General features: G+C 34.0%; 1 protein-coding gene across 4 annotated transcripts in view; it reads left to right on the forward strand.

Annotated features, from left to right (window-relative positions):
- Positions 1–17,984, forward strand: part of Sarm (sterile alpha and armadillo motif) — a 117,465-nt gene that overhangs the window by 46,670 nt on the left and 52,811 nt on the right. The window contains exon 1 of one of the 4 annotated variants that reach the window (XM_018505627.1): positions 8,364–9,259. The exons of the other annotated variants lie outside the window; for them this stretch is intronic. Within the exon in view, the coding sequence (XP_018361129.1) occupies positions 9,179–9,259 (81 nt within the window). The 5' untranslated portion in view covers positions 8,364–9,178. Of the gene's footprint in view, positions 1–8,363; positions 9,260–17,984 lie in introns of those variants that run through there. 4 annotated transcript variants of the gene reach the window in all.

The following is a 17,984-nucleotide window of genomic DNA, read 5'->3' on the forward strand; positions in this document are numbered from 1 at the left end:
TAACTTTATCACGTATTTTATAAATCTTCCTCTTAACTCTTCTTATTTTTATTCGGACATATCGTCAGACATTTTATTCGCAACAATCTCACGTCTCAAAGCAAATAAAACGCAGTCTCGAAAAAAGAGAGTCACATATATTTTACAAAAACCATCTCGATAAAAAGGCGAGCGCTGGAAGAAAAGAAACAAGCAAAGGAAGAAGCTGAGAGGCTGGAAAAATATGAGCGGTTCATGGCGCAAATGGTGGTCGAGTTGTGCGAGTATACGGTGCTGGTACTTTATCCGTGGGTTTTTAAGGACGAGCGTGGAAGACCTCGGGATAAGATGCAGAGCCCACCGTATACAGAACTCGTGAAGGATCTCTTCAGACAATGCTACGACGTGCAGGAGGAAGCACGGATCCAACTGAACGAGGACATGATCGAGAAGATGTTCGTCGAGAGCGGCGTCGACATCACCGAGGAATTGATAAAAGGTGCGGTACCGGAAAGGCAAGTCCCAGGATCAGAAATAATCATGAGTTCTGAGTGACGTAATAACTGACAGATTGTCGTACGTCGCACAATCCATGATACTCACTCTCTATGTACGGTCGCGGTTTCATATATCGTTATAACTTTCGAAAGTAAAAGTAGGGAAAGGGAAAAATAATAGAAAAATAAATATGAACGGGCTCCTTCAGGGCTAACCGACGGGAAATGCATGGCGATGAGGTTGAAAGGCAAACCACCCCATCCAGACTGGCCGGTTCATTATCCTTATGAGAGTCCGGAACGTGATTCAGTGACGTATCTGATCCGTGCCATTAATGATGTCGAGAATTATCTTATTAGCATCATCACGGAAGGACCGCCGACTCTTTTACAAACTGAAGTGCCTGCAATCAGACCGACTTATGATACACCTTACATGCAGAGACACGTGTACGTGCACAAGCCGGATCCGGAAATTAAGGGTGACGTGCACCGCGTGCATCCCGCGGCTTGGGTACCTCCTCAGGTATTTGGACGACGAAGCTGGAGAATGTTTAAAAATTAATTAACTAAATTGAGTGGAACTTTAAATTGAGCGGGACGTTAAATTAAATTAATTTAATAAAAAGATAAAGAAAATTCTACGATATAATTATTAATAACATTATTACGAATATTTCCTCTTATATACAAATCATAATTGTTAATAACAGCATTTACAAAGAAATATTATTTATTGAAAATTTATAACGAACGGGAGATCGTTACAAACACGGAATTTTGTAGGCTAGAAGTAAAGTTCACGTCTTCAAGACTCTATTTCCGGTTTACATGGAGAAGGTTCATCCTTACGAAGAGCCGGCAATTCCTCCGCCGTTGTGTGTTTTCAAATTCGAAGCGTCGAAATTCAGCATCGTGCGAGACGCGTACGAATTGAATCGTGATGCGATAGAACATTTTGGAGTCTTTGAATTCGATCGGCCGCCTTACGCGAGACGCCTCGCGTCTTCACCCGAAGATTTCGAAAAGGTGTATTATTTTTCTCCAATCATAATACAACTAATTTGATAAAATTTAATCAGATTAAATACATAATTTCTCTTCTATAATAATTTAACTTCGATAAACTTAAATGAAAAATTAAATAAACTATATTTTTATCATAATTTAACTATGGAAAGGTATTTATGACGAGTAAAAGTTATTTGTGAAAGGTGAAATACAAAACTGGCGTTGAGGTATTTGTGGTGATAATTCGAAGAATCAACGAAGAAGCCTTCCTGGCTTTTGCCGGCATCGAGCCGTTCTTCGTGACAGAAGTTGACGAGGAGGCTCAAGGACTAATAACGGCATATTTCCCTGAAGGAGTAGAGGATGTGGTACCATTAGCACCGGAAGAACAAAAAGCACTTTATGAAGACGAGGATGAGGAAGAAGAGAAGGAAGAGGATTATGAAGAAAAGAAATTTGAAGAAAATATAAATTATTCTTTTTATTAATATAAAAGTATCTAATAATTTACTTTATAATTTTCATCTCTTTAAAGACGTAATATCTTTTAAAATAATTATGTCTGTATAAATAGATTTTACTATTTAATAGAAATAATAAAATTTTTTTTAAGGATTTTATGCACGTATAAAAAGAAATATAGATACTTGTAAACGAAAATGTTTTTGATAATGAGTTATAAGTATGTAAAATTCAAGTTTGAGAGAGACAGGATTGCAGAAAATTATGAAAATTTTTCCATATAGAATAACTCACGTTTCGTAAGTTTACAACCTCTACGTGTTTTGGCAATGGTTGTCTGATGTTCGATTACTCGCTTGGCACTGCGTGTTTGCGTAAGTTTGACGAAATATCAAGCCAACTCATAGAATTTATAAATGCAACTAATTTGTTTCCAATTTTAATACTAATAAACTGCGCCAAAATATTCACAAAAAAATACGCGCGAGAAAAATCAACGAAAATACATTGTTGAAATTTTCATCTTTAAAACAGAAATTTTAGCGTATTCTTTTTCATACTATAATTCAAGTCTTATGACAGTTTAATATTATTAACATATAAACTTAATGAAGTGTAATTTAATTTTTAATTTATTATTTCTTTTTATAATTTAGTTTAAATTTTAATTATTTTTTAATATCCAATTTGATTTAATATTATTTTAAATTATTGTTCTTTTAAATTTTTAATTAATTCTTAGAAAGATTTTATATTATACATATATAATATACTTTTATTTCATTAATTAAGAACGCATTTGTGTGAGTCGAACGTATATTATAGATAGATAGTTATTTACTAATATTCAAATCCGCGTAAGAATATATTGCATAAATTATTATTACATGTTTATATATTGTATTGGTTCTTGATTGTAATATTAAAAAAAATATTTCTTAGTAAGAAATGGAATGATATTTATGATGAGAGGGATTCACGATCATTCGCTACTTTTTCTCTATATCCTTGTTTGAAAGAAAAAGATTACATATTATTACAATTAGATACTCGTGAATCGAGAGTATCATGCTTCGCACAATGTTTGTGCTTAATCTTGCAAATTTATATAATTGCATTAATAATGCATAATTGCCACTCTCTTTTTGTAACGGAATAATTCTCTTTGCAATTCATCATACCGGATCTTCGAAAATACATCGTTTTATGTTATCTTCTTCGTTAGAACCTCGTCGATGTATTTGTGAAGCTAGTTAGAGGCGTGCAAAAAGAGAGAATAGTATTCATTAGATTGGAAGCCTGGGGGGGAGACTACATTGTCTTGAAAATTACACGCCCTTGGGCGCAAATTTTATAAACGCGTCCCTGCTCCTCGTGATCTCTATTTCTGATTAATCCGCCCAATAAACATTAAGAGTACATCTATTTTCTGCAATAAACGTTGTTAGATTTTCCATTTTTGCTTTTACGACCTTCACCGCATGCTCTTACGCGTCTCTTTTCCGAGAATACAGAACGATAAACTCCTGACCGGATTTCATTTGTAATAAAATCGCTATATAAAGTGATAGGGTATGTACAGTTGCGTTTAGATTGCATAATTGTGTGTGTTTGATTCGTGTTTCGCATATTTTATATTGAATTCATGATTATTATTCCGTGTTTCATTCTAAAATCTATATTTAGTATGATTATATCTGCATGCTCTATCATTGCTCTATCATATATTTGCTCTGTCGTTACATTTCAACCAATGATGATTTTTTATTGATAACGCTTATTTATTTAATGATATTGTTGACTACTATTAACATATATAAAAAATTTAATGATAAAATTTTTTCTTGATCCTTATTTCTAAAATGATTTTATGGAATACCTACGATATTTTCTTTATTTTTTTAATTGTCACGTATGTAATACGATTGGTACATGCAAGATATCACAAAATTTATGAGAAATACAAAACGGAAATGTGGTAGATTAATGCGATGGTATAAATCTTGCCTCGGCAATGTCAAGCTCGACAAGTTGACCGAGAAAGGACAAAACAGTGCTTGGTGGTCTTTCTTTTTTTTCTTTCCTTTAATTCATCATAATGGGACTGTCATGGTACTGCCGCAGGCAGTCAATTGCTTAAACGTTAGTGATTATTGCGCAAGCATTACATAAGCAATCAGATGAATCGAGCAGGTGAGGGAGAGGAGCGAAGCCGAGAGGAAACAGCAGAGAAGACAGGAAAAAGACGCAAATTACTGCCACTGGGAGCAGTTTACATCCATCATGCGTATTATATGCGATTAACAATTCTCTTGTCTGCTTTTTTCTCTCTTCTTCCCCTTTTTCCTTACGCTTTTTCTCTGTCACATTGTTCTTTGGCTTCTGTTTGAATGACTAATCATTTCATTTGCAATATTTAATATGTTTTATTCTTATTTGTAAAGAAAACATTTGTAGAGAAGATCTATGTGACAAGATACGTATAATAAATTAATTATTCATAATAATACAAAAAATTCTCTATAAATAATTATTTCATATATTTTTAATTTCCATCTCTATTTAGACTGATAAAAAATAATTTAAGTTTATATTTTATTTTTTTTTTATATGTATATTGAAATTGTAGATCAAGATGGGAAAAAGGAAATATAAAATTATATTTTATAAATTATTATAAGGAGGGATTATTATATAAGATCGAAATAATTATTATTTTAATCGATATCGTAATGCTATGTTATGAAGAAAAGGACTGCATTGTCATGATACTGTACGAAATGTCGAAACAAATTAAATTGTAGCTGGAAAGGGCGAAAAGAGTATCATGGCTATTCGAAAAGCACAGCCTTGGCCCGCTTGAGAAGACTGCTCTCCCAATAACATACTTCTTCTTTACTCCATGACGAAATTATCGTCGCAATTGTTCACCCGTCACCGAGTAAATAATTCATAGGATAATCGTGATTGATTTGATAACTCCGACTACGCGTCGAGCTCGAAATTCGAACAATAATCACAAGAGGCGAAAGTACGCGAATGACGAGGCGAATATTTTGATTTAACATTTCGAACCTTGTTACTTTTACGTCGCGAATACTGTCGGAATTAAGAGATATCGCAGTTTCTAAAATAATTTGTGCATCGGAAAATACGAAGTCTGATAAAAAAATAAGTGAACTTTTTGAATTACTTGGCAACGAAACGTCCTAGCGACGTACGGTTTGCAGCACTACAATCGTTATAATCTTCCGAGTAACTGGCTTTTTTTTAAATTGTTTACATCTTAATTAGTTTCAGAGTAATTGCTATTTGACTGCAATGTATTTTAGTATTCGTGGTGATTTTCGTTTCGAAATGAATTTTTGCAATTTTTGCCTCAAGGTCAAACAATCGACTATCAGTACTACGATGGCGTTTTGAAAAGATTGCGCGAAAAAATTCGCAAAAAGAGACCACATTTGTGGCGAGACAACTCATGGTTTCTTCATCATGACAATGCGCCTGCCCACTCAACTTTCAGTCAATTCGCAAGTTTTGTGCCAAAAATCAGATGACTGTCCTCCTCCAGCCTCTCCAGACTTTGCTCCCTGCGACTTTTTTTTGTTCTCAAAATTAAAATCAGTTCCCAAAATAAAAATTCAGTTCGAAGCGAAAATCGCCACGAACACTAAAACACGTTGCACTCAAATAACAATAACTCTGAAACTAAATGAGATGTAAACAATTTTAAAAAAGCCAGTTACTCGGAAGATTATAACGATTGCAGTGCTGCAAACCGCACGTCGCTAGGACGCTCCGTTGCCGATTAATTCAAAATGTTCGCTTATTTTTTTATCAGACCTCGTATGCGTCGACGCAATTACAAGATTAAGAAAGGAATCGGATACCCGTATTTTTAAATTTTTCAAAATTCATGTAAATTGCGTGAGAACTACATATTTCTCATCCATGCTTCTATTATCGGGAAAAACGTTCACTGATCATAGGACATTCTTCATTCTTGAAGGCACGTAGGAGCAAAAATAAATGCACGCTCAACTAGCGGTCGTCGTACCTTCTTTTCGCTTTTCGTTTTGCTACTTACTTATCGTTTTCTTTCTGGAGCACTCGTGGCAAGTAGGAGCCGTCGTCGTTGTCGTCGTTCGGAATTAATGGCGTCGAGACATTCGAACCTGATTCATCGACGCCTACTAACCGTCTACGCTGTCGATCTTCTCGATGACAGGATTCGTTGCGAGAAGGATTTTTCTTAATTCGGTTTTAAATAAGGAGGAAACATTTATAAAATCTTTTGAACAAAAATTTAAATGTATATTTGTCTCTTTTATTTATGTGATGTTTTTCTTCATTTTTGCAGCAATGATTTATCAAGCAAATATTAATTTTTATTTAAAAAATACAGTATTAAGGTTATAAATAACAAATATAAATATTATTAAAATTATTTTAACTGACGTAACGTTATATTATATTTTTTTATCCGTCTATTGCAACAGAGAGAGATGCGATACATTTATATCTGTCATGTGTATTTATTGTCTCTCTATGATTTCGCCATCATTCACACCGTGTGTCGCTGACCACGGCGGAATTCGCTTCCGCTCCAATTTCGCGACGTTTCGTCGGAATTTTGTCTTAGCGAAGAAAAAACACGATGGACACGCTATTTCTCGCACGTGTGCGTTATTCCTTGACCTCCTTAATCGAATCCTCGTTGCTGTTTCTTGACGCCGTCAGCTGTTCCCTTGGGAATTCCTAAGAGACTCTTCTTTTGCGACATCCGTGAAGAAGAGGTTCCGGGAAAAGCGATGAAAAATCGTTGACGTTTGTTTCGTTTTTATAGCATCGTAAAAAATTACATGTTCACTCACGCGATGGTCTGATACATGTGTGGTTCGAGGAAAGTCTGACCGAAAGGAAATTTCGGACGAACTGTGCGTTGTTCTGAAGCAGGAAGTTAAGCGAATTAAAATTTAGATTGGGTACGGGGAAAAAAGATCAGTTTAATAAATGAAGTTATAACTGAAATCGTACACTCTAAATTTCTTGCAGTGAAATTTCATTTCAAAAGAGTGAAAATATAATCACCCTTGAAAAAAATTAAAAATATTTTACTTCTTGAAAAAGAGTGACAATTTTCATTCCTTTGAAGTAAAAATAAAAAACTCTAAAAAGAGTGAAAATTGTCTTTTTTTTAAGAAGTAAAATATTTTCGCTTTTTTTCAAGGGTGGTTGTATTTTTACTTTTCTGGAGTGAAATTTCACTGTAAGAAATTTAGAGCGTATAACAAATAAGAAATGTAAGTAAACTTTGAAATATAATAGAATTTAAGACGAGAGAGTGCGGATTTTATGACCTTTTCAGAAGAAATTTCTGATAATGAAAAAATATTCTTTGCCTATTTAATCTTATCGGAATTTTACGTAATATAAAAATACAACAATATTAAATTAGATCAATAATTTCGATTCTACTCCTTTGAATTAAATAAGATTAACTTGTTATCTTGAAACAAGGGTAACACATAAATTATTAAAGTTTATGTATTCTTACGTTTAAAATGAATGTTTACCTGATGTTTACCTGTTTTTTTTTATTTATCTGGAATTCTTTCATCTACATTGTTACCTAATGATTATCAGTATTAAACATAAGTTAAAAGGGTTCTTGAAACAAAAAATAATTTACAGAAAATTCCATAAATTTATATTTTTGAGCTAAAACTTTAAATAACAGTTAATAATGTACATAATACTTTTGGCTAAGATAAATCGATCCTATTTTATAATAAATCGCGAGATTGGATTCAGAAATCTTTTCTATAATATATAAGTGTACAAATTGAAATTGTGTATCGCCAGAGGTATAATCCTGTTCCATAGAGTTATCGCTGATTTCACAAAAGTTACGACGGCGCCGATGATAATCGTCGTACAATAGTACCTGTCTACCGTCGCAAATTATTTCATCATGTTTGGCGTGTTCAACAACGATCGTTATTCTACACATGCTTACAAAAGAACAAGCATTCGTCACCCATACCCGTAACATCTCCCACCTTCCGCTCCGCTGACATTGGTTGCTCTCGCGCAACATCAGATCGACATACCGTATCGTGCGAGTAGCGAATCGATCTCGTCATCGTTCGCGCTTTGCGACCGGCCTCTGGCCATCCTACCACGATCGTCTTCCTGTCTAGCCTCCAATGATCGACGTTCTATCCCTCCTCGGGGTGTTCCTCGACACATCCCTCCGGGTTCGAAGGTCACGGTAATGCTACTGTTCGACGTCCCGCGATGCGGCGCGAACCTGAAGAGGCCTCGTTCGAGTCGAGCAAAGGGTAGGGAGGCTATATATAACACCGCTGAGGAGCGCTCCCTCAGTACTCTCGCGCGCGTCCGACTCCAAGGTACACGACGGTCTTCCATTGCTACACACTTCTCTTTGGAATTTCTTCCTCATCGAGTACTTCTAGGAGAAGAAATCCTTTTGACGTGATCCTCATGACTGCGAAGACAAGTACAAGATTCTGGAACGCAGAGCAGCTGACTTTCACCGAATCTTCGAGCTATAGTCCTTGAGGAGACAGTCCGTGATGTGTTCTATTCTATGTTGCGCTAGAAATGAAATTGACAGTTTGATGGCCGTTGCCTAAGTAAACTTCAAACGGGATGTCCAAGTAGTGACATTTGAAGAGGAGATCTATTCGGGCTGATCGAATCTGGAAGTAAATATAAATCTCCAGAACCGAGAGCGATTGACGCTTCAAAATATCTTCGAGCTTCGATGGGATCTATTCAGTATTATTATATACACTGGATTTGAATACTTAGATGCTTCGATCATTCTCGAGAATCTTCACGTAACAACCCTCGGGAGAAAAGTTTTAGCGAAGATCTTGTGCCATCACGGACTCCGATAACGGGAATCATTGCCTCTTCATGCGAGTTTCTACCCCTGAATGCTCTTGCTCTTCAGGCTTTTCCAGTGCCGATTGGCTGATGATTTTCGTAGTGGAACATAATTCTACGAAAAATCTGAGATGATCACGGTATTTCGAAGTGGAGCGTGCGGATAAATACATTTGATAGACACGAGCACGAACGTGTTGTCCTCGCGAAGTGTCACGTCAATACTGCATGAGGGAGGACGAACGATTGGATAAAAGAAGATCTCGAATTTCGAATCGACGTATCGCGAGAAGGGAATCCATCTGGCAGCTAGCATGACAATGGTCGTCAATAAGATCAACATGTCGTCGTATTCTGTGCCACGGCGTACCTTCTTCTCGGGTCTTCACACGAAGGTAAAAGCTTTGAACATCTAAAAATCACATGAACTTGTACCACATCTTAATTAAATGTATGATTTTTTATCATCTAATTCAATTTCCTTGAAAACATCACTTATCATAATGTAGATTTCAACTTGACACTCTACAAATTTAAAAAATTATACATGCTTCAAATTTTCACGAAAAGAATGATTTTGCCGAAAGATCTAAAATTTTGGATATAGATCTAAAAATAACTTTATTGGATCACATCAAAATAATCATATTGCAAACTAAAAAATGATAGCAATGGTGCAAGAAGTTTTGATATTCTAGCAATTAATTTGAATGTCCAACAAAATTATTTTAATGGTCCAACAACATTATTTTCATTTCGGTCTAATCTAGAAAAATTAATTCTTAAGAAATATGTACTTTTATTTGCCTTTGAAATTACCACAAAATTTAATTTTTAATGATTTGTTATTTTCATACCTTTCCAATGTAGAAATCATCAGACGTTTCCATTTGCTTTGAAAAACAACGATTTGCCTCAATCGTAGAATTAAAAGTTTATCAAGCAAGATTAAATCACGATTTCTGTTTAGGATTAAATCAAATATTTGGCTGTGAACATGACTGATTTTTTTCGCAGCATGACGTACGAAACGAGACGCGTTTTTTTTCGGGGAAAGAAGTGAGAGATACAACAAGTGCGTTGCCATTATATTTTTCACGACGACTTTTCTGGCTCGTTGCCATATTTACGCTCGACTTTTTAGACGGGTTGCAATCTTTTTTGGTTGGTGGCGAATCCCGCGAACAGCTGGCGATAACTTATGTAATGACGACTGAGTCCCTCTACTGGTTTATTAAACTCTCATGAGAGAGCAGCTGCGAATTACTTTTTTTCTGCCAATGCGAATATCACTTGGAATTATACGCATCTCACTTTATTTATTGCAAAATAGAAATGTCAATTATCTCTTATGTTGATACAAAACAACTCTTTCTTCATTATATGCACGAAAACGATCGTTCACAATTCAAAACAAGTATCTGCATACTATTTTCGTAAAAGTCGATAAAATTGAAAAATAAATAGTTTTTTCGAATCCATTCTTGGCAAAAAATTTGATAGATTTTTATTAAAATATAGTAAATTGATGTTTCTACAAAATATAAATAAATTTGAATGGAAAATGAATATTTTGAAACATTTTTTTTTTTAATATTTATTAGCTTCTTTCAGCATTAATTCAATGTTTTTATAATTCAGTATTTATTGAATATTTATTTTTATTTTAGCATTAATCTTGTATAATCTTGTATTATTTTAAGAGTTCTATACAGTTTGCTGAATATTTATTTTGTAAAATATATTAATTATTCAGTCTACAAATTTTTTGTATTTTTGAACTTGTATTTTGCTGTTTTGTGTGTGTGTGTGTGTGTGACTTAACATAATTTATTAAAGATGCTTCATATTTCTAGCTATATCCGTATCAATATCACTAAATTAGTTGTTATGAGGATCGGAAATTCGTTTATATATATAATACGAAAAGAATTATAGAATACTCTCCAAATATGCAGTTTCCTAGTAAAACTCGCGGCTGCATCGTTCTCTCTGCAATGTTGTATTTAGGTCTCGTTATATTTAGAATAGTTTTCTCGTAATAGAAAAGCATTTATCTCGTCTGGTTCGGCCTCATTAATCGTCTTTCACGCTTCGTTATTTTTCATTTACCGCATTAAGATGGACACATCGTTAATAATAATATTGTGTACATTAATGGTTTTTATTAAAATGATATTGAAGAGAACGTTAATAAAAAATTTGTGATATTTAAAATACATTTCAACATGAAATAATTGACAGCTTAATGTTTTTTTTTAGATTTTTCGGATATTATTCTTGAACTATTCTATATATATGGCAGTTTTTAGATGTATCTAAAAAATCTATTTTTTCCTTAATAAGCATAATTTTTGATAAACTGTTTTTTTTTATTATTGAAAATTTAAAGAATGTGCGATTGTCTGAGGACATATCTAGGAATTTTTCCGGTAAGCAATTAGAAGGCGTCACGGGACACGTGGGATCGCGTTGTTAAACTGACTAATAGGGTAGCTCATGGCACGAGCGACGATCGTTCTCATTAAGCAGATGCCCCATGGCCGTTGGAACGACATTAATATCAATATATCTCACGAAAGAGAGGAAGAAAGAGAGGATGTTGACGCTGATACACGCGGCGGTGGCGTTTTGCTCTTTTACGTGTGAGAAACGGACGAAAGCTGCCGCGGCTCGTGTTTGAAATAGCCATGAAGGAAGAATCGAAAATTTTTGTAGACCGCGATCATTTCCTACCGAGGCCTATATAAATCATCCTGTCACATTAGAAATACACAGCTACTCGTAATTCGAGATTTGCAGATACACAAAAAGAACAATTTTACTGAAATATCTAAAAATTTAGGTAGTTTTACAAATCTAAAAATAATTTTATTACCATCAAAATAATTACGCAGAAAATTCAAGTATAATTTTTAATGCTGCACAAAGTTTTGACATGCTTAAAAGTAACAATCAACTTGAAAGTCTTATGTAATTTTTTTCATAGTAGGACAAATTTTTTTTTCAAATCTGTTACAGCTAAATTTTTAGATATTTTATCTACCTATTCGCGTTTTTTAATAATAATAATAATTAAATAAATTTATTCCGTCTTTTTATCGCTTTTATCAAAAGAATATCATTCAATATACAAGGTATCTGATAATTGTTCTGACGGAGTTCGTGGACATGTAGAGCGGACTAAACTGAGACGGAAAGTCCTTTATTATTTTGCAATTTTCGCAAGATGGTTAACAAGATATTAATTGCTAAACATTGCCGAAAATTGGTCTTTAATAATTTTTTACTCAAATACTATCAACTTTACAGAAAAACTGCAAGAAACAAAAATTGTTTATTTTCTTCTCTAGAGCTCTAAGAATTTTTTTTTAATTTTTTCAGAATTTTTAAATATTTTCTCATATTGATAAAAATGAGAAAATGCAGTACTAAAAAGTTGATAAAAAATTCTGCAAAAATTCGTAGAGTTCTATATGAGAAGAAAATAAACAATTTCCATCTCTTTCTGTTTTTCTGTAAAGTTTAGCAATTAATATCTTGTTAACTATTGCGAAAATTGCAAAATGGTAGAGAACTTTCCGTCTCAGTTTAGTCCGCTCTACATATCCACGAACTCCGTCAGAACAATTATCAGACTCCTTGTATATTTATCCGTGCCAAACATAAACGAAAATCGTGTAAAATTTAGAAATACTCTCTTTCACCCATAAAATTGTATCTTTTATTTAAAATTAAATGTTTTTGTATACGCGCACAATTAAATGTTTTATTCGCGCAATTAAATACGTCTTTGGGGGGGGGGGAATTAATCCGATTCATGCTCTGATCCCATTCAGTCGCCTTAACGTACGGTAAGACGGCTGGAGCCGATTTTTTCTCGTTGAGTCTGGAGAAAGAACGTCTCGCGCGTGTGCACGCGAAGACGCGAAGAAGCGTCATAAAAGCGACTCCGTCATAAGAGAGGCATAAAAGATTCATTTTGCTGGAGAGGTGACCCCGCCGACCCGGCATCCGCTCTCCCGTCTCCGTGGGCGGCACTCTCGGATCTTTTCCCTCTGCACCTTCTCCCTTTCAGTCTCTGGTCCTCTCCGTTCCTTGTCTTCGTTCAGATATATTAACCAGTGTCGTCCACGAGAATTTTAATATTAAGAATTTCTAATAATATTTATAAGATTCGGCATTTCATTATCGTTAACATTAGCATTTTGTCTCTATTTGGAGTGTGAAATATCTTAAATTCATAACTTTATTATGAAATTAAATTAACCAATTGATCTTTACTTTGTACTTTCTCCCGAAAAGTCATTTATGTACAAAAACGATTTGTGTTGTATGCCCCAGAATATATCTGTTTTATTTTTGTACAAAATTTATCCCATATAGAACAAAAATTTGCATGTTTTTATCATCTTTCGAAAAAGATATTTAATATTGAATAACTAAAATATATTATAATATTATTTTAAGGTTAGCGTCTGAATTTTGTTTCTACTTTTGGTCCAGTCTTTGAGGTCCCTTTCCTTTATTCTTTATCCTCGCGCTGAGCACGTACAAAAAAACAGGTTGAGGGAAGGAGTGGATCTTGTTAAGACAATCAAGCGGTTGGTCATTAAGTGTAACTTGCATTAAATTGCTGAGAGTTAGGAGATAGAATGCTGTTTTCATACGACGGCTTCGGAGAAATTTACATTTATTTGTTACTTCGTCTTGGTTCGAGTTTTGTCTTAATGATAATTTAAGAATGTTTGTTTAACCTGTAATTTGCTCTCCATTTGCACTTGCTTCTATAATTTAATTAATGAGAGAAATATTAGCGAAGATTTGTGAACCTACGAAAAGAGAATTAGTTGGTCTATGACTAATGTTATAAAAGCTTTCGTAATTTAAAAGACTTTATTAAAGACACGGAGATCTCATTACAGAGTCCGTAATACAGACACGATTATTTTATTACATTATTTATCGTTTAAAAGGACGTATCACTGATACGTCTTCGAAAATCTAACGGATCGCTTTTTACGACTTAGCACTTTCTTCACAAAAGCTACCGCTCTTTGTCGGACCGGATGCATTTAATCTGCGGCTATAATACGATGAGACGAAGTTAGGGACCAGCTCGCCTAACAATACGTATCATTCACATTTGAGGATTAGTGCAGTTGCAGTCGTGGTGAATTCCGGAGTCAGTGAAGCATTCCGGAAATGAATAAGAGATCCAGTAATCATAGCGTGACTTAATGCTACAACTCTTACCAATGAGAGCATTTACGTGAGACGTGCAAGAGCATTTAAAAATTTTCATATGCAATTATCTTGATCCTTATTAAATATATTTACATAAATACTGTACTTTAGTGTTATCCAATCGTTGGCATTTGATTCAATCTTCTTCGTGAGCATAATGAAGAGAGCTATTTCGAGCAATAGTTCTATCTATAAGGCAATTAATATCCATGTTAGATATTACTTAGACAAGCGGAACAACATAATAACTCTTTACAGCGATAAAATCTAAAATTATCACGACAGAGTAATATTAATAGTAGCGGTATATTGCAAAAAGTTGAAATGTCATTTTTTTTAAAGGTTACTTACAGCTTGTTTTAAAAGCGCCATAAAAAAAGAGTTCCCTGAGATTGGCACGCATTCTTTCTTTTTTACTAATTATTAATTTCGATTTCGAAAAGCGAGTCTGTCTTGTAAGTTTGCATAGTTACATGACCACTCACGTACATACATCGGGTACAGGTATAGTCTTGTTGGGGTGTAAACCAGACTGGCCGGTCACCACGGCGTCGAATATCGCCTTCACGATGTAGTCTAGCTATCGAATCGTATTTCTGTTGTCGTAGAAATGTCACGCAAATCGCATGTAACGCGACACGCGCGCGTCTCTCTGGCTCCGAAGAGAAAATGTCATTTCTGAGTCATCAGTTTTAAAAAAAGAAAAAAAAAGATGCTACCGGTAATAATATCCACGTTTTGTGGCGCGCTGTGTTGTTTACTCAAGCCGTTTCCGCAAATATTACGTACATGAAATGCATGTGCGCGTATACGATAATTAGAAAGCAGAATTTTATTATTTCATAGTTTACTAAGTCGTTTTCACAATCTTTAAGGTCGATTATCAACATAATTTAGTACCACAAACACGACGTTTTTATGTAGAAAATTTTACTCATAACTTTTTATTTTATATAACTAATATTTTTTTTTTAAATAAACGACTTGGTTCGAACTTTTACTTGTATCAATTTTCGAAGGGATATTGAAAACGTTTTGCGTGAATTCATGCTTAGTGGTGCATGAGAATATTATCGAAGAGACTTTTAATTATAATAATTCCTTTTTAATTGGTACGTGTTTGCACGGCATCTTTTTTACTGGCACGATTACGAAATCCTTTTTGTAAGAATGAGAAGTCCGTATTAAAGCATCCCGTTAAACCGTTTTGCGGTTGCAGCTGGTGTTTGGATCATTTAACTTTACGACAATTACATGTGTATAACGGAAAGTGGTCGATTTGTCGTAGGACTTCGAAGTAGAATTGCTGAAGGAATTCAGGTATCCCCTTCACTGGCGTCGTCTTTGCATATTTATTTCTGAACGCATTAACGTTTTCGAAAACCTATATATGATATGATTTTAGAACAGTTTTCAAGGACACTTCGTCGCATTTCATATTTTTTCTCCAGTTGCAATACCTCGCAGGATTTTTTAAGACGAAAGATTTATGTAGTTTATTTTTAGCGAAGGAATTTTAATATGTGACGAAACAATTTATAATAATGTATTTGAAGTTTATAAAAAATACTTGACAATGGAATAATATTATCATTACCTATTTATTTAATGATAATATTACATTGTAAATTAAAAACTAATATTCGCTGAAGAAATATAATTTGCACTATCAGTGAAATATTATATTTTTATTTTAGTATTTTATATTACGTTTTTCTTTTCTAAATTTAGATTTTATTGCATCTACATACCTATTTCATTATGTCTTTAATTATTTTAATTGTACAATTGACAGATACAAAAAATTCATGGACGCTATTTCGAAGGAATTTTTTGCATCGTTTATTATATCTGCAACCGATGTTATAAACGTAGAACGACAGTAAAAGATGTAAATTAATAAAAAAAAAAAAAGATAATTGACTTGCGTCCTTGCGGATGGAAGAATCATTTAGCGGTGTGCTATCTCGCACTTTGTAAGGACTAACGATCGTACAGGTACTAGTTACAAGGATTAGCATTCTAATACGCTCACATGACCCGTTTCGTATACTTTTTCTTCTATTATAATATTTATCGGCCTTCCAGAGGAGCTATAGTTTCTTTTACTTAATCACGTACTGACATTTAGATAAAAATAGAAAAACAAGATTCATTGCTAGAAGAAATTAAATTGAATTTTACGATCGTCATTACAAAAGCAGTAATTTACAACATTTTTATTTGCGTATGTCCTTCTTTAATATTATATGACTATTCGACTATAACAATTGAAGGAAATCCGCTCTTTAAAGTAATGATGTTTGTTTCTAATATATTATTGGAAAATTGATTTTTTAATCTTCTTGTCTATTAAATTTCTTTTTTTATTCTGAGAAATAAAAATTGTAATTGTAATTTCTCTTTTATAGGAGTGGAAATTATATATATAATTTTTTTTAATTTAGAGAAATGATAACTCTTTCTTACTTTGAAGATGGTAGTCTTGATTTTCTTACTTCCGTGAACTCTCGAATTATCTTATCTTTCTCTGTAAACAGAAATTAGGCATACTCCGCAAAACTGCGAATCACGTTTCTTCCAAGTGTTTCGTTACATGTGCGCCGTAAATACGGCAGCGAATCTCTAATGTAGGCGGGCGCGATCGCGATCGCGATCGCGCGGTCATTTGCATTGAGTCGAGTTTACAAGATCTCGTTTCTTGCTCGTTTTCCCTTGCTCGCTTTCCTCTTCCTGCACCGTCTCCCGTGCACATTTTTATTGACGCATCTCGCAGACTCGCAGGTTGATAATCCGCCTCGGGTGGCGCCATTCCTGATTAGCGATGCCCACGCATTTTCCTCGTCTTCGTCTTTCTTTCTTAGCGCCCTGCCTTTTTTCCCCCTCTGTTTCTTCTTTCCAATAAATATACGAGGCATTTGGTAAATAATGATACAACCTTTATTTCGCCGCGTTTGTTATTCGCAATTAAAGAAACAAGCCCAATAACGAGCTTCGTCGAAATGTAATTATATAATTATCTTTTAAATATTAATCAGTGTACACTTCTCTTTTCTGTTTTCTTTATGCTTTGTATTGATTTCGAACAGAATACTATAAAGAGTATAAAGTATAAAAGATAGCAAACGTGAAATTTTTAATTCCATTAAACAGATTTATTGTTTTAAAAATCAGATAAAATCAGTGCAAAAATTCACAACTATAATAAAAAATATTAAGGCTTATATTACTTTGAAATGATTTTTTATTGTTGTTTAATAAAAATAATAGCATTATTTTTGCATTGAAATACATTTTATTAATATATTTCTTATTCAGACATGTATATTTTATGCACCAATTTCACAAATAAATGATAAAATCGTTCGATGATTATCGATTGCGATAATCAGTTACGAAGAAAGACGGAAAAAAGCGCTTTCTATCGCCGATATAATTCAGTTAATGTCTGGCCGTCGCGATGATAATCGGTAGAGGACACGGCGGGTGTAAGACATGTCGGGACTCGTGATTAAAAGGGGTCCAATGTATCTCGTCTCGCCTATTCATATTATAATTCGTTGCACGACGATCGTGTGACTAAAGGAACACCGTCTTTTTCTCTCTGTTTCAGGTGAGTGCTCCGTTTAATTTTCATGTAAATCGCCGGCAGACTGAATCTCCGCTATTTTTTTTCTCGGGAGATCCTTTGTCCTGAATGTTGCGAATATTGCCGTCTTGGGTTTGTACAAATACTTATCTTTTTGTGAACATTGACCCGATCTATGCATTGTGGGTCGACTTATCGACTTGAATAAATTTTTAAAAAGACTCTTCGCGAGCAGGATAATCAAAATACACAAATAACACACGCTTTTCCTAATATATATATAT

The sequence above is a fragment of the Trachymyrmex cornetzi genome, unplaced genomic scaffold, assembly GCF_001594075.2.
Source record: "Trachymyrmex cornetzi isolate Tcor2-1 unplaced genomic scaffold, Tcor1.1 scaffold21, whole genome shotgun sequence".
Lineage (NCBI taxonomy): Eukaryota > Metazoa > Arthropoda > Insecta > Hymenoptera > Formicidae > Trachymyrmex > Trachymyrmex cornetzi.